Source organism: Musca autumnalis, unplaced genomic scaffold (assembly GCF_047663935.1).
Source record: "Musca autumnalis isolate F117 unplaced genomic scaffold, ASM4766393v1 scaffold_1, whole genome shotgun sequence".
Classification (NCBI taxonomy): Eukaryota; Metazoa; Arthropoda; class Insecta; order Diptera; family Muscidae; genus Musca; species Musca autumnalis.
In genome coordinates this window covers 34,416,860-34,430,155 of record NW_027411644.1, presented here as the reverse complement: position 1 = coordinate 34,430,155, position 13,296 = coordinate 34,416,860, and the positions used below count along the sequence as shown (strand labels likewise).

At 29.6% G+C, this 13,296-nt stretch overlaps 1 protein-coding gene across 1 annotated transcript; it reads right to left on the bottom strand.

Moving 5' to 3' along the window:
* Positions 1-8,378: 8,378 nt before the first annotated feature.
* On the bottom strand, positions 8,379-9,387 carry LOC141390332 (sodium-coupled monocarboxylate transporter 2-like). Its single transcript, XM_073963249.1, has 2 exons — positions 8,734-9,387; positions 8,379-8,664 (listed from the first exon to the last, which is right to left on the bottom strand). The coding sequence occupies exons 1-2, from the start codon at positions 9,312-9,314 to the stop codon at positions 8,379-8,381; spliced, it is 867 nt and encodes a 288-aa protein (XP_073819350.1). The 5' UTR covers positions 9,315-9,387.
* Positions 9,388-13,296: the final 3,909 nt, after the last annotated feature.

Here is a 13,296-nt window from a genome sequence, read left to right as displayed (position 1 = left end):
TTGAAGTTTTCCTATAGAAAACACAATTCAGCCAGGCTGAATTGAAGTTTTCCTATAGAAAACACAATTCAGCCAGGCTGAATTGAAGTTTTCCTATAGAAAACACAATTCAGCCAGGCTGAATTGAAGTTTTCCTATAGAAAACACAATTCAGCCAGGCTGAATTGAAGTTTTCCTATAGAAAACACAATTCAGCCAGGCTGAATTGAAGTTTTCCTATAGAAAACACAATTCAGCCAGGCTGAATTGAAGTTTTCCTATAGAAAACACAATTCAGTCAGGCTGAATTGAAGTTTTCCTATAGAAAACACAATTCAGTCAGGCTGAATTGAAGTTTTCCTATAGAAAACACAATTCAGTCAGGCTGAATTGAAGTTTTCCTATAGAAAACACAATTCAGCCAGGCTGAATTGAAGTTTTCCTATAGAAAACACAATTCAGCCAGGCTGAATTGAAGTTTTCCTATAGAAAACACAATTCAGCCAGGCTGAATTGAAGTTTTCCTATAGAAAACACAATTCAGCCAGGCTGAATTGAAGTTTTCCTATAGAAAACACAATTCAGCCAGGCTGAATTGAAGTTTTCCTATAGAAAACACAATTCAGCCAGGCTGAATTGAAGTTTTCCTATAGAAAACACAATTCAGCCAGGCTGAATTGAAGTTTTCCTATAGAAAACACAATTCAGCCAGGCTGAATTGAAGTTTTCCTATAGAAAACACAATTCAGCTCAGGTGAATTGAAGTTTTCCTATAGAAAACACAATTCTGCTCAGCTGAAATGAAGTTTTTCTATAGAAAACACAATTCAGCCAGGCTGAATTAAAGTTTTCCCATAGAAAACACAATTCAGTCAGGTTGAATTGAAGTTTTCCTATAGAAAACACAATTCAGCCAGGCTGAATTAAAGTTTTCCCATAGAAAACACAATTCAGTCAGGTTGAATTGAAGTTTTCCTATAGAAAACACAATTCAGCCAGGCTGAATTGAAGTTTTCCTATAGAAAACACAATTCAGCCAGGCTGAATTGAAGTTTTCCTATAGAAAACACAATTCAGCCAGGCTGAATTGAAGTTTTCCTATAGAAAACACAATTCAGCTCAGGTGAATTGAAGTTTTCCTATAGAAAACACAATTCTGCTCAGCTGAAATGAAGTTTTTCTATAGAAAACACAATTCAGCCAGGCTGAATTAAAGTTTTCCCATAGAAAACACAATTCAGTCAGGTTGAATTGAAGTTTTCCTATAGAAAACACAATTCAGCCAGGCTGAATTGAATTTTTCCTATAGAAAACATAATTCAGCTCAGCTGAATTGAATTTTTCCTATAGAAAACATAATTCAGCTCATTCATGGGCCACAACGGAAAATTAAACATTACCCAACGATTCCTCTTGACTTTGAATGACAACCGCGTCTTTTTCTTCTATAAAAAGAAAAGAATTTTCTCCTATTTTGAAAACCAATAAACTGAAAACAAACGACATTCATACATACATGTATGTATGTACGTTCACTATCTCTCTCCATGATGATAACAGAATGAATCTCATCGTAGTCGTAGCAAAAATGGGCTATGAACTCGGGTTTTTTATGACCATAATTTATTTATATATTTTAAAATTATTCCGTGTTTTATTTGAAAATGGCTTAGAAAGTTTACGAACATACGACCAGAAGAGCAGCAGCACCTTGGCTATGCCATTGAATTAAAAATTAAACAACGATATTGCAATTCATGTCCATAAACATTAATCCGCCCTTGGAATGATTTTAAGAATATTATATTTTAAAATATTGTTAAGCATTAAAAATTAAGGCTTCATAGACTACAAAGTTACGCTACTTCATAACTGAATTATGCTTTCTTTAGGGAAAACTTCAATTCAGCGTAGCTGAATGATGTTTTCTATAGGAAAACTTGAATTCAGCGTAGCTGAATGATGTTTTCTATAGGAAAACTTCAATTCAGCGTAGCTGAATGATGTTTTCTATAGGAAAACTTCAATTCAGCGTAGCTGAATGATGTTTTCTATAGGAAAACTTCAATTCAGCGTAGCTGAATGATGTTTTCTATAGGAAAACTTCAATTCAGCGTAGCTGAATGATGTTTTCTATAGGAAAACTTCAATTCAGCGTAGCTGAATGATGTTTTCTATAGGAAAACTTCAATTCAGCGTAGCTAAATGATATTTTCTATAGGAAAGCTTCAATTCAGCGTAGCTGAATGATGTTTTCTATAGGAAAACTTCAATTCAGCGTAGCTGAATGATGTTTTCTATAGGAAAACTTCAATTCAGCGTAGCTGAATGATGTTTTCTATAGGAAAACTTCAATTCAGCATAGCTAAATGATGTTTTCTCTAGAAAAACTTCAATTCAGCATAGCTGAATGATGTTTTCTCTAGAAAAACTTCAATTCAGCATAGCTGAATGACGTTTTCTCTAGAAAAACTTCAATTCAACATAGCTGAATGATGTTTTCTCTAGAAAAACTTCAATTCAGCGTAGCTGAATGATGTTTTCTCTAGAAAAACTTCAATTCAGCGTAGCTGAATTATGTTTTCTATAGGAAAACTTCAATTCAGCGTAGCTGAATTATGTTTTCTATAGGAAAACTTCAATTCAGCGTAGCTGAATGATGTTTTCTATAGGAAAACTTCAATTCAGCGTAGCTGAATGATGTTCTCTATATGAAAACTTTAATTCAGCGTTGCTGAATGATGTTTTCTTTAGGAGAACTTCAGTTCAGCGTAGCTGAATTATGTTTTCTATAGGAAAACTTCAATTCAGCGTAGCTGAATGATGTTTTCTATAGGAAAACTTCAATTCAGCGTAGCTGAATGATGTTTTCTATAGGAAAACTTCAATTCAGCGTAGCTGAATGATGTTTTCTATAGGAAAACTTCAATTCAGCGTAGCTGAATGATGTTTTCTATAGGAAAACTTCAATTCAGCGTAGCTGAATGATGTTTTCTATAGGAAAACTTCAATTCAATGATGTTTTCTATAGGAAAACTTCAATTCAGCGTAGTTGAATGATGTTCTCTATATGAAAACTTTAATTCAGCGTTGCTGAATGATGTTTTCTTTAGGAGAACTTCAGTTCAGCATAGCTGAATGACGTTTTCTCTAGAAAAACTTCAATTCAACATAGCTGAATGATGTTTTCTCTAGAAAAACTTCAATTCAGCGTAGCTGAATGATGTTTTCTCTAGAAAAACTTCAATTCAGCGTAGCTGAATTATGTTTTCTATAGGAAAACTTCAATTCAGCGTAGCTGAATGATGTTTTCTATAGGAAAACTTCAATTCAGCGTAGCTGAATGATGTTCTCTATATGAAAACTTTAATTCAGCGTTGCTGAATGATGTTTTCTTTAGGAGAACTTCAGTTCAGCGTAGCTGAATTATGTTTTCTATAGGAAAACTTCAATTCAGCGTAGCTGAATGATGTTTTCTATAGGAAAACTTCAATTCAGCGTAGCTGAATGATGTTTTCTATAGGAAAACTTCAATTCAGCGTAGCTGAATGATGTTTTCTATAGGAAAACTTCAATTCAGCGTAGCTGAATGATGTTTTCTATAGGAAAACTTCAATTCAGCGTAGCTGAATGATGTTTTCTATAGGAAAACTTCAATTCAATGATGTTTTCTATAGGAAAACTTCAATTCAGCGTAGTTGAATGATGTTCTCTATATGAAAACTTTAATTCAGCGTTGCTGAATGATGTTTTCTTTAGGAGAACTTCAGTTCAGCGTAGCTGAATTATGTTTTCTATAGGAAAACTTCAATTCAGCGTAGCTGAATGATGTTTTCTATAGGAAAACTTCAATTCAGCGTAGCTGAATGATGTTTTCTATAGGAAAACTTCAATTCAGCGTAGCTGAATGATGTTTTCTATAGGAAAACTTCAATTCAGCATAGCTGAATGATTTTTTCTATAGGAAAACTTCAATTCAGCATAGCTGAATGATTTTTTCTATAGGAAAACTGCAATTCAGCATAGCTGAATGATGTTTTCTATAGAAAAACTTCAATTCAGCGAAGCTGAATGATGTTTTCTATAGGAAAACTTCAATTCAGCGTAGCTGAATGATGTTTTCTATAGGAAAACTTCAATTCAGCGTAGCTGAATGATGTTTTCTATAGGAAAACTTCAATTCAGCATAGCTTAATGATGTTATCTATAGGAAAACTTCAATTCAGCGTAGCTGAATTATGTTATCTATAGGAAAACTTCAATTCAGCGTAGCTGAATGATGTTTTCTATAGGAAAACTTCAATTCAGCGTAGCTGAATGATGTTTTCTATAGAAAAACTTCAATTCAGCGTAGCTGAATGATGTTTTCTATAGGAAAACTTCAATTCAGCGTAGCTGAATGATGTTTTCTATAGGAAAACTTCAATTCAGCGTAGCTGAATGATGTTTTCTATAGGAAAACTTCAATTCAGCGTAGCTGAATGATGTTTTCTATAGGAAAACTTCAATTCAGCGTAGCTGAATGATGTTTTCTATAGGAAATTTTCAATTTAGCGTAGCTGAATGATGTTTTCTATAGGAAAATTTCAATTCAGCGTAGCTGAATGATGTTTTCTATAGGAAAACTTCAATTCAGCGTAGCTGAATGATGTTTTCTATAGGAAAACTTCAATTCAATGATGTTTTCTATAGGAAAACTGCAATTCAGCATAGCTGAATTATGTTATCTATAGGAAAACTTCAATTCAGCGTAGCTGAATGATGTTTTCTATAGGAAAACTTCAATTCAGCGTAGCTGAATGATGTTTTCTATAGGAAAACTTCAATTCAGCGTAGCTGAATGATGTTTTCTATAGGAAATTTTCAATTCAGCGTAGCTGAATGATGTTTTCTATAGGAAAACTTCAATTCAGCGTAGCTGAATGATGTTTTCTATAGGAAATTTTCAATTCAGCGTAGCTGAATGATGTTTTCTATAGGAAAACTTCAATTCAGCGTAGCTGAATGATGTTTTCTATAGGAAAACTTCAATTCAGCGTAGCTGAATGATGTTTTCTATAGGAAAACTTCAATTCAGCGTAGCTGAATGATGTTTTCTATAGGAAATTTTCAATTCAGCGTAGCTGAATGATGTTTTCTATAGGAAAACTTCAATTCAGCGTAGCTGAATGATGTTTTCTATAGGAAATTTTCAATTCAGCGTAGCTGAATGATGTTTTCTATAGGAAAACTTCAATTCAGCGTAGCTGAATGATGTTTTCTATAGGAAAACTTCAATTCAGCGTAGCTGAATGATGTTTTCTATAGGAAAACTTCAATTCAGCGTAGCTGAATGATGTTTTCTATAGGAAAACTTCAATTCAGCGTAGCTGAATGATGTTTTCTATAGGAAAACTTCAATTCAGCGTAGCTGAATGATGTTTTCTATAGGAAAACTTCAATTCAGCGTAGCTGAATGATGTTTTCTATAGGAAAACTTCAATTCAGCGTAGCTGAATGATGTTTTCTATAGGAAAACTTCAATTCAGCGTAGCTGAATGATGTTTTCTACAGGAAAACTTCAATTCAGCGTAGCTGAATGATGTTTTCTATAGGAAAACTTCAATTCAGCGTAGCTGAATGATGTTTTCTATAGGAAATTTTCAATTTAGCGTAGCTGAATGATGTTTTCTATAGGAAAATTTCAATTCAGCGTAGCTGAATGATGTTTTCTATAGGAAAATTTCAATTCAGCGTAGCTGAATGATGTTTTCTATAGGAAAACTTCAATTCAGCGTAGCTGAATGATGTTTTCTATAGGAAAACTTCAATTCAGCGTAGCTGAATGATGTTTTCTATAGGAAAACTTCAATTCAATGATGTTTTCTATAGGAAAACTTCAATTCAGCATAGCTGAATGATTTTTTCTACAGGAAAACTGCAATTCAGCATAGCTGAATGATGTTTTCTATAGAAAAACTTCAATTCAGCGTAGCTGAATGATGTTTTCTATAGGAAAACTTCAATTCAGCGTAGCTGAATGATGTTTTCTATAGGAAAACTTCAATTCAGCGTAGCTGAATGATGTTTTCTATAGGAAAACTTCAATTCAGCATAGCTTAATGATGTTATCTATAGGAAAACTTCAATTCAGCGTAGCTGAATAATGTTATCTATAGGAAAACTTCAATTCAGCGTAGCTGAATGATGTTTTTTAAAGGAAAATTCAATTCAGCGTAGCTGAATGATGTTTTCTATAGGAAATTTTCAATTTAGCGTAGCTGAATGATGTTTTCTATAGGAAAACTTCAATTCAGCGTAGCTGAATTATGTTTTCTGTAGGAAAACTTCAATTCAGCGTAGCTGAATGATGTTTTCTATAGGAAAACTTCAATTCAGCATAGCTAAATGATGTTTTTTATAGAAAAATTTCAATTCAGCATAGCTGAATGATGTTTTCTATAGGAAAATTTCAATTCAGCGTAGCTGAATGATGTTTTCTATAGGAAAATTTCAATTCAGCGTAGCTGAATGATGTTTTCTATAGGAAAATTTCAATTTAGCGTAGCTGAATGATGTTTTCTATAGGAAAATTTCAATTCAGCATAGCTGAATGATGTTTTCTATAGGAAAATTTCAATTCAGCATAGCTGAATGATGTTTTCTATAGGAAAATTTCAATTTAGCGTAGCTGAATGATGTTTTCTATAGGAAAATTTCAATTCAGCGTAGCTGAATGATGTTTTCTATAGGAAAACTTCAATTCAGCGTAGCTGAATTATGTTTTCTGTAGGAAAACTTCAATTCAGCATAGCTGAATGATGTTTTCTATAGAAAAACTTCAATTCAGCATAGCTAAATGATGTTTTTTATAGAAAATTTTCAATTCAGCATAGCTGAATGATGTTTTCTATAGGAAAACTTCAATTCAGCGTAGCTGAATGATCTTTTCTATAGGAAAACTTCAATTCAGCATAGCTGAATGATGTTTTCTGTAGAAAAACTTCAATTCAGCATAGCTGAATGATGTTTTCTATAGGAAAATTTCAATTCAGCGTAGCTGAATGATGTTTTCTATAGGAAAACTTCAATTCAGCGTAGCTGAATTATGTTTTCTGTAGGAAAACTTCAATTCAGCATAGCTGAATGATGTTTTCTATAGAAAAACTTCAATTCAGCATAGCTAAATGATGTTTTTTATAGAAAATTTTCAATTCAGCATAGCTGAATGATGTTTTCTATAGGAAAACTTCAATTCAGCGTAGCTGAATGATCTTTTCTATAGGAAAACTTCAATTCAGCATAGCTGAATGATGTTTTCTGTAGAAAAACTTCAATTCAGCATAGCTGAATGATGTTTTCTATAGGAAAATTTCAATTCAGCATAGCTGAATGATGTTTTCTATAGGAAAATTTCAATTCAGCATAGCTGAATGATGTTTTCTATAGGAAAATTTCAATTTAGCGTAGCTGAATGATGTTTTCTATAGGAAAATTTCAATTCAGCGTAGTTGAATGATGTTCTCTATATGAAAACTTTAATTCAGCGTTGCTGAATGATGTTTTCTTTAGGAGAACTTCAGTTCAGCGTAGCTGAATGATGTTTTCTATAGGAAAACTTCAATTCAGCATAGCTGAATGATGTTTTCTCTAGAAAAACTTCAATTCAGCATAGCTGAATGACATTTTCTATAGGAAAACTTCAATTCAGCGTAGCTGAATGATGTTCAATTCAATTCAGTGTAGCTGAATGATGTTTCCTATAGGAAAACTTCAATTCATTGTTCATGGAACACTGATGGAATAGTGGGCCTATCATGTTAAGGTTTGCTTTTTGTACAGTCATAAGCTGAGGGTATTTAGCTGCCGGTAATGCCAACTGATTATCTAAAATCTAAACACTGTGGCGTTTTTTTGATTGGCATTTATTATCGCGGAACTCTTAGCATCGACATGCGATATCTTTTTTTCCGCCAAATCATTTTTGATAAAACATTAAAATGTTTTTATCAGATTTCATAAAATTTATCCACTTCCAAACTTTAGGCGTTAATAACCTTGGCTGTCTGAGCCGTTGCGGGGACATTTGATAAGAAACTTTCCAATCATTTTTTTTTTGTATTTTTTTATTGAGCGATAGTGAGACGGATGGATATAAACCAGTTTTGTTTAGTTATAATTTGTATTTATTTATTTTTGTTGTTGTTATTGTGTCTAACGGTGGGTGAGAAATGTACATAGTACATACATACTTATTTAGATCTACTTATAATTCTACTACACGAATAAACATGTTTATTATGATTATATAATAGTATTTTTATCTATCAACAATGTTTATTGTTTTCTGTTGAGGTTTGTTTGGTTAATTTTTGGTTTTGTTTTATCTTCTCTCTTTCTTTTTCACTTTTTATTTAGATTTATGACTTGGTTTTTGTTGTGATAACTTCTAACACTTCCTCGGTCTGGGCCAGTTCATACTTGGCGAAAGGTTGGATGATAGGTGACAAAAGTTTGACATCAAATTTGGCGGTTTTCTCGGGTTTTAAAATATAACTGAGCGGTATGCCAACAACAAAGACAATAATGGCGCCCAACGTAACATACCAATTGAAAGAGAGATCGAGTATGTTGAAACCTTTATCGCTGGCAGGAATGTTATCGAGGATGTTCGCTGCTGTGGGCAGGAGTGGTGACATATTGGAGCTGGAAAGAAGAAGAAGAAGAGCAAACCGATTAAAGATAATCCCCATGAAACCCATATTTTCAACTTACCCGGTAATATTCAAGGCGGGACAAGCTTCCACTGAACTTGGTAGCGTGTCATAATGATTACGACCCTGTGACCCGGCCACAATATAAAACATTGCCACCATACTGGCAATGACAGACCAAAATGCTGCCCGACCATGGGCCCGTGGTACCAGCATACCCAACAAAAATACACCAAACACCGAACCAAAAGTAACACCACCAATCGAATAGACCATTTGCAGAATCGAAGAGAATTTCTCCACCACGGTACCGGCTATAATGCAATAAACTCCAGTAACGAAAACAAAAGTTTTCATAATAAAATTGGCACGACGCTCCGTATGCCGGATATGTGGTTTAATGTAATCGAAATAGACTATACCGGCCAAGGAATTCATACCCGCCGACATGGTACTCAGCGCAGCACTGAAGACACATGAAATAAAGACACCGGGCATACCCTTTAAATGGCCCACAACATCCTGCACAAAGAAGGGCATCAATTTGTCAGCTTTGCTAACGAAGCCGGCCGCCAGCGGGTCACAGTCATGATAACGGGCATACATTACAATACCCGTAAAGCAATTGAAGAACATAATCATGATGAAACCGAAGCCAAAGATGATCAGGGATCTGCAGGGAAGGAGGAAGTAAGTGAGCGATGTGATTATATTTAAAATTCCAAATTAAATAAAACTAAATAAAAAATAAAATGAATGAATAAAATTTAAATTAAATACAACTAATGAGGTAAAATTTAATAAATAAAATTAAGAAAATAATTTTAGATTCAATTAAATAAAATTACATTAAAAACTAAAAAAACTTTAATTAAAACAAAATTAAATAAAAGGTTAGTTGAATTAATGAAATAAAATTAAATAAAAACAAAGTAAATAATCTTAAAAAATACAATTTTATTAAATTAAATAGTCCTAAATAAAATTAATATATAATAAATAAAATAAAATGAAATAATACCAAATTTAATTAAAAAACTAAAATTATTATAAATAAAAAATAAAATAAAAAATTAAATATAATAAAATAAAAATATATATAACATAAAACTAAAGGAAATTAAAATAAAATATAATTATAAAAAATAATATTACATTTAATTAAAACAAATGAAAAAATACCGGAATAATGACATAAAAGGTTAGTTAAATTGATGAAATAAAATTAAATAAGAAAAAAATTAAATAATATTAAAAAATAAAATTTTATTAAATTAAATAGTCCTAAATAAAATAAAACTAATTAAAAAATAATTAAAATTAATAAAATATTAACAGATAAAATAAAAAAAAATAACATCAAATTTAATTTAAAAAAATAAATTTATTATAAATAAAAAATATAAAAAATTAGATCTAATAAAATAAAAATTTTTATAAAATAAAGCTAAAGGAAATTAAAATAAAATATAATTATATAAAATAATATTACATTGAATTAAAATATATGAAAAAAAATGAATGAAATAAAATTAAATAAGAAAAATTAAATAATATTAAAAAAATACAATTTTATTAAATTAAATAGTCCTAAAAAAATAAAATTTTTTAAAAAACAATTAAAATTAATAAAATATTATCAGATAAAATAAAATTAAATAATATCAAATTTAATTTAAAGAAAAATTAATTATTTAAATTATTATAAACAAAAAATAATATAAAAAATTAAATCTAATAAAATAAAAATGTATTGAAAATAAAACTAAAGGAAATTAAAATAAAATGAAATTATATAAAACAATGTAACATATAATTAAAATAAATTAAAAAGAATAAATTGCAAAAATAGTACCAAATAAAATAAATTTTAAAAATAAATTAAACTATTATTGAAATTAATTAAATATTATCAAATAAAATAAAATAAAATTTAATTAAATTATATTACAATTATTAAGTTAAATAAAAATAATTTAAATACATTTAAATATAATGAAAATAAAAATTTTATAAACTAAAATGAAAGAAAATAAAATAATATAAAATTGAATTAAAATAATTGAAAATAAATTAATTTAAATAAGATTGTAAATATTACACAAAATAAATTAAACTAAATTAAATATGATAAAATTAAAGTTAATAAAATAATATTAAATAAAATAATTACAATAAATGTAAATAAAATAATTTTATTGAAAAAATATAAAGTAAAATAAAATTAGAATAAAAATTAAATAAAATATGAATCAAATTAAAACTATAAAATTAAATTAGAAACAAATTAAAAAATTATATTAAAGTTTATTGCATACAATTAAATTAAATAATATTAAATCAAATTGAATGCAATAGTATTACATAGAATAAAATTAATTAAAATAAAAAATAAAGAATAGTATAAATAAACTTAAAGTTAATAAAACAAAAATTAAATAAAAAATTAGAAAAAATATAATTAAATAAATTTAAAATATAAAAATACTAAATTGAATGAATTAAAATAAAACCTAATAATATTAAATAAAATAAAATAATAGTAAATGCATTAAAACAATTCAGCGTAGCTGAATGATGTTTTCTATAGGAAAACTTCAATTCAGCGTAGCTGAATGATGTTTTCTATAGGAAAACTTCAATTCAGCGTAGCTGAATGATGTTTTCTATAGGAAAACTTCAATTCAGCGTAGCTGAATGATGTTTTCTATAGGAAAACTTCAATTCAGCGTAGCTGAATGATGTTTTCTATAGGAAAACTTCAATTCAGCGTAGCTGAATGATGTTTTCTATAGGAAAACTTCAATCCAGCGTAGCTGAATGATGTTTTCTATAGCAAAAACTTCAATTCAGCGTAGCTGAATGATGTTTTATATAGGAAAACTTTAATTCAGCGTAGCTGAATGATGTTTTCTATAGGAAAACTTCAATTCAGCGTAGCTGAATGATGTTTTCTATAGGAAAACTTCAATTCAGCGTAGCTGAATGATATTTTCTATAGGAAAACTTCAATTCAGCGTAGCTGAATGATATTTTCTATAGGAAAACTTCAATTCAGCGTAGCTGAATGATATTTTCTATAGGAAAACTTCAATTCAGCGTAGCTGAATGATGTTTTCTATAGGAAAACTTCAATTCAGCGTAGCTGAATGATGTTTTCTATAGGAAAACTTCAATTCAGCGTAGCTGAATGATGCTTTCTATAGGAAAACTTCAATTCAGCGTAGCTGAATGATGCTTTCTATTGGAAAACTTCAATTCAGCGTAGCTGAATGATGTTTTCTATATCAAAAACTTCAATTCAGCGTAGCTGAATGATGTTTTCTATATCAAAAACTTCAATTCAGCGTAGCTGAATGATGTTTTCTATATCAAAAACTTCAATTCAGCGTAGCTGAATGATGTTTTCTATAGGAAAACTTCAATCCAGCGTAGCTGAATGATGTTTTCTATAGCAAAAACTTCAATTCAGCGTAGCTGAATGATGTTTTATATAGGAAAACTTCAATTCAGCGTAGCTGAATGATGTTTTCTATAGGAAAACTTCAATTCAGCGTAGCTGAATGATGTTTTCTATAGGAAAACTTCAATTCAGCGTAGCTGAATGATGTTTTCTATAGGAAAACTTCAATTCAGCGTAGCTGAATGATGTTTTCTATAGGAAAACTTCAATTCAGCGTAGCTGAATGATATTTTCTATAGGAAAACTTCAATTCAGCGTAGCTGAATGATATTTTCTATAGGAAAACTTCAATTCAGCGTAGCTGAATGATATTTTCTATAGGAAAACTTCAATTCAGCGTAGCTGAATGATGTTTTCTATAGGAAAACTTCAATTCAGCGTAGCTGAATGATGTTTTCTATAGGAAAACTTCAATTCAGCGTAGCTGAATGATGTTTTCTATAGGAAAACTTCAATTCAGCGTAGCTGAATGATGCTTTCTATAGGAAAACTTCAATTCAGCGTAGCTGAATGATGCTTTCTATTGGAAAACTTCAATTCAGCGTAGCTGAATGATGTTTTCTATAGGAAAACTTCAATTCAGCGTAGCTGAATGATATTAAATATAATAAGCATAAATTTAATGATATAATATTGTATAAAAAAATAATTTAAATAAAACAAAATTAAATAAAATAATTTAAATTAAAAATTAAATAACTTTAAATTATAAACTTATATAAAATAACATTAAATTAAACATAACAAGAATTAATGAAATAAAACTAAATAAGAATAAATAACAAGTAATATTAAATTTATTTTTTGAAATTTTGCCTGTTAAGGCGAATATCATTTTTTTAATGATTTTTATTAATGTTCTCGTTTAGAGTTAAGCTTGATGATCGGAAATTTTTTGCAAGTAAAAAAAGGAAAGAAATTTGGTGACTGTGTGGGTTCGAGTCCGTGGCTTTTCTTTTTCACTTGCAAAAAATTTCCGATCATCAAGCTTAACTCTAAACGAGAAAATAAATAATAAAAATATTAACTTTAATTGTATAAAATTAAACAATAAAAAATAAAAATAAATAGAACTAAAACAAATTAAAATGAAATAAAAATTAATTGACTAATTAAAGAATAATCTAAATGAATTAAATGTTATGAATAAAAATAAATAAT

Coding starts and splice junctions, on each gene's coding strand:
- LOC141390332 (XM_073963249.1), bottom strand. CDS start 9,314: ATGATTATGTTCTTCAATTGCTTTACGGGTATTGTAATGTATGCCCGT. Junction 8,665..8,733: donor CCCGCCTTGAATATTACCGG/GTAAGTTGAAAA, acceptor TCTTCTTTCCAG/CTCCAATATGTCACCACTCC.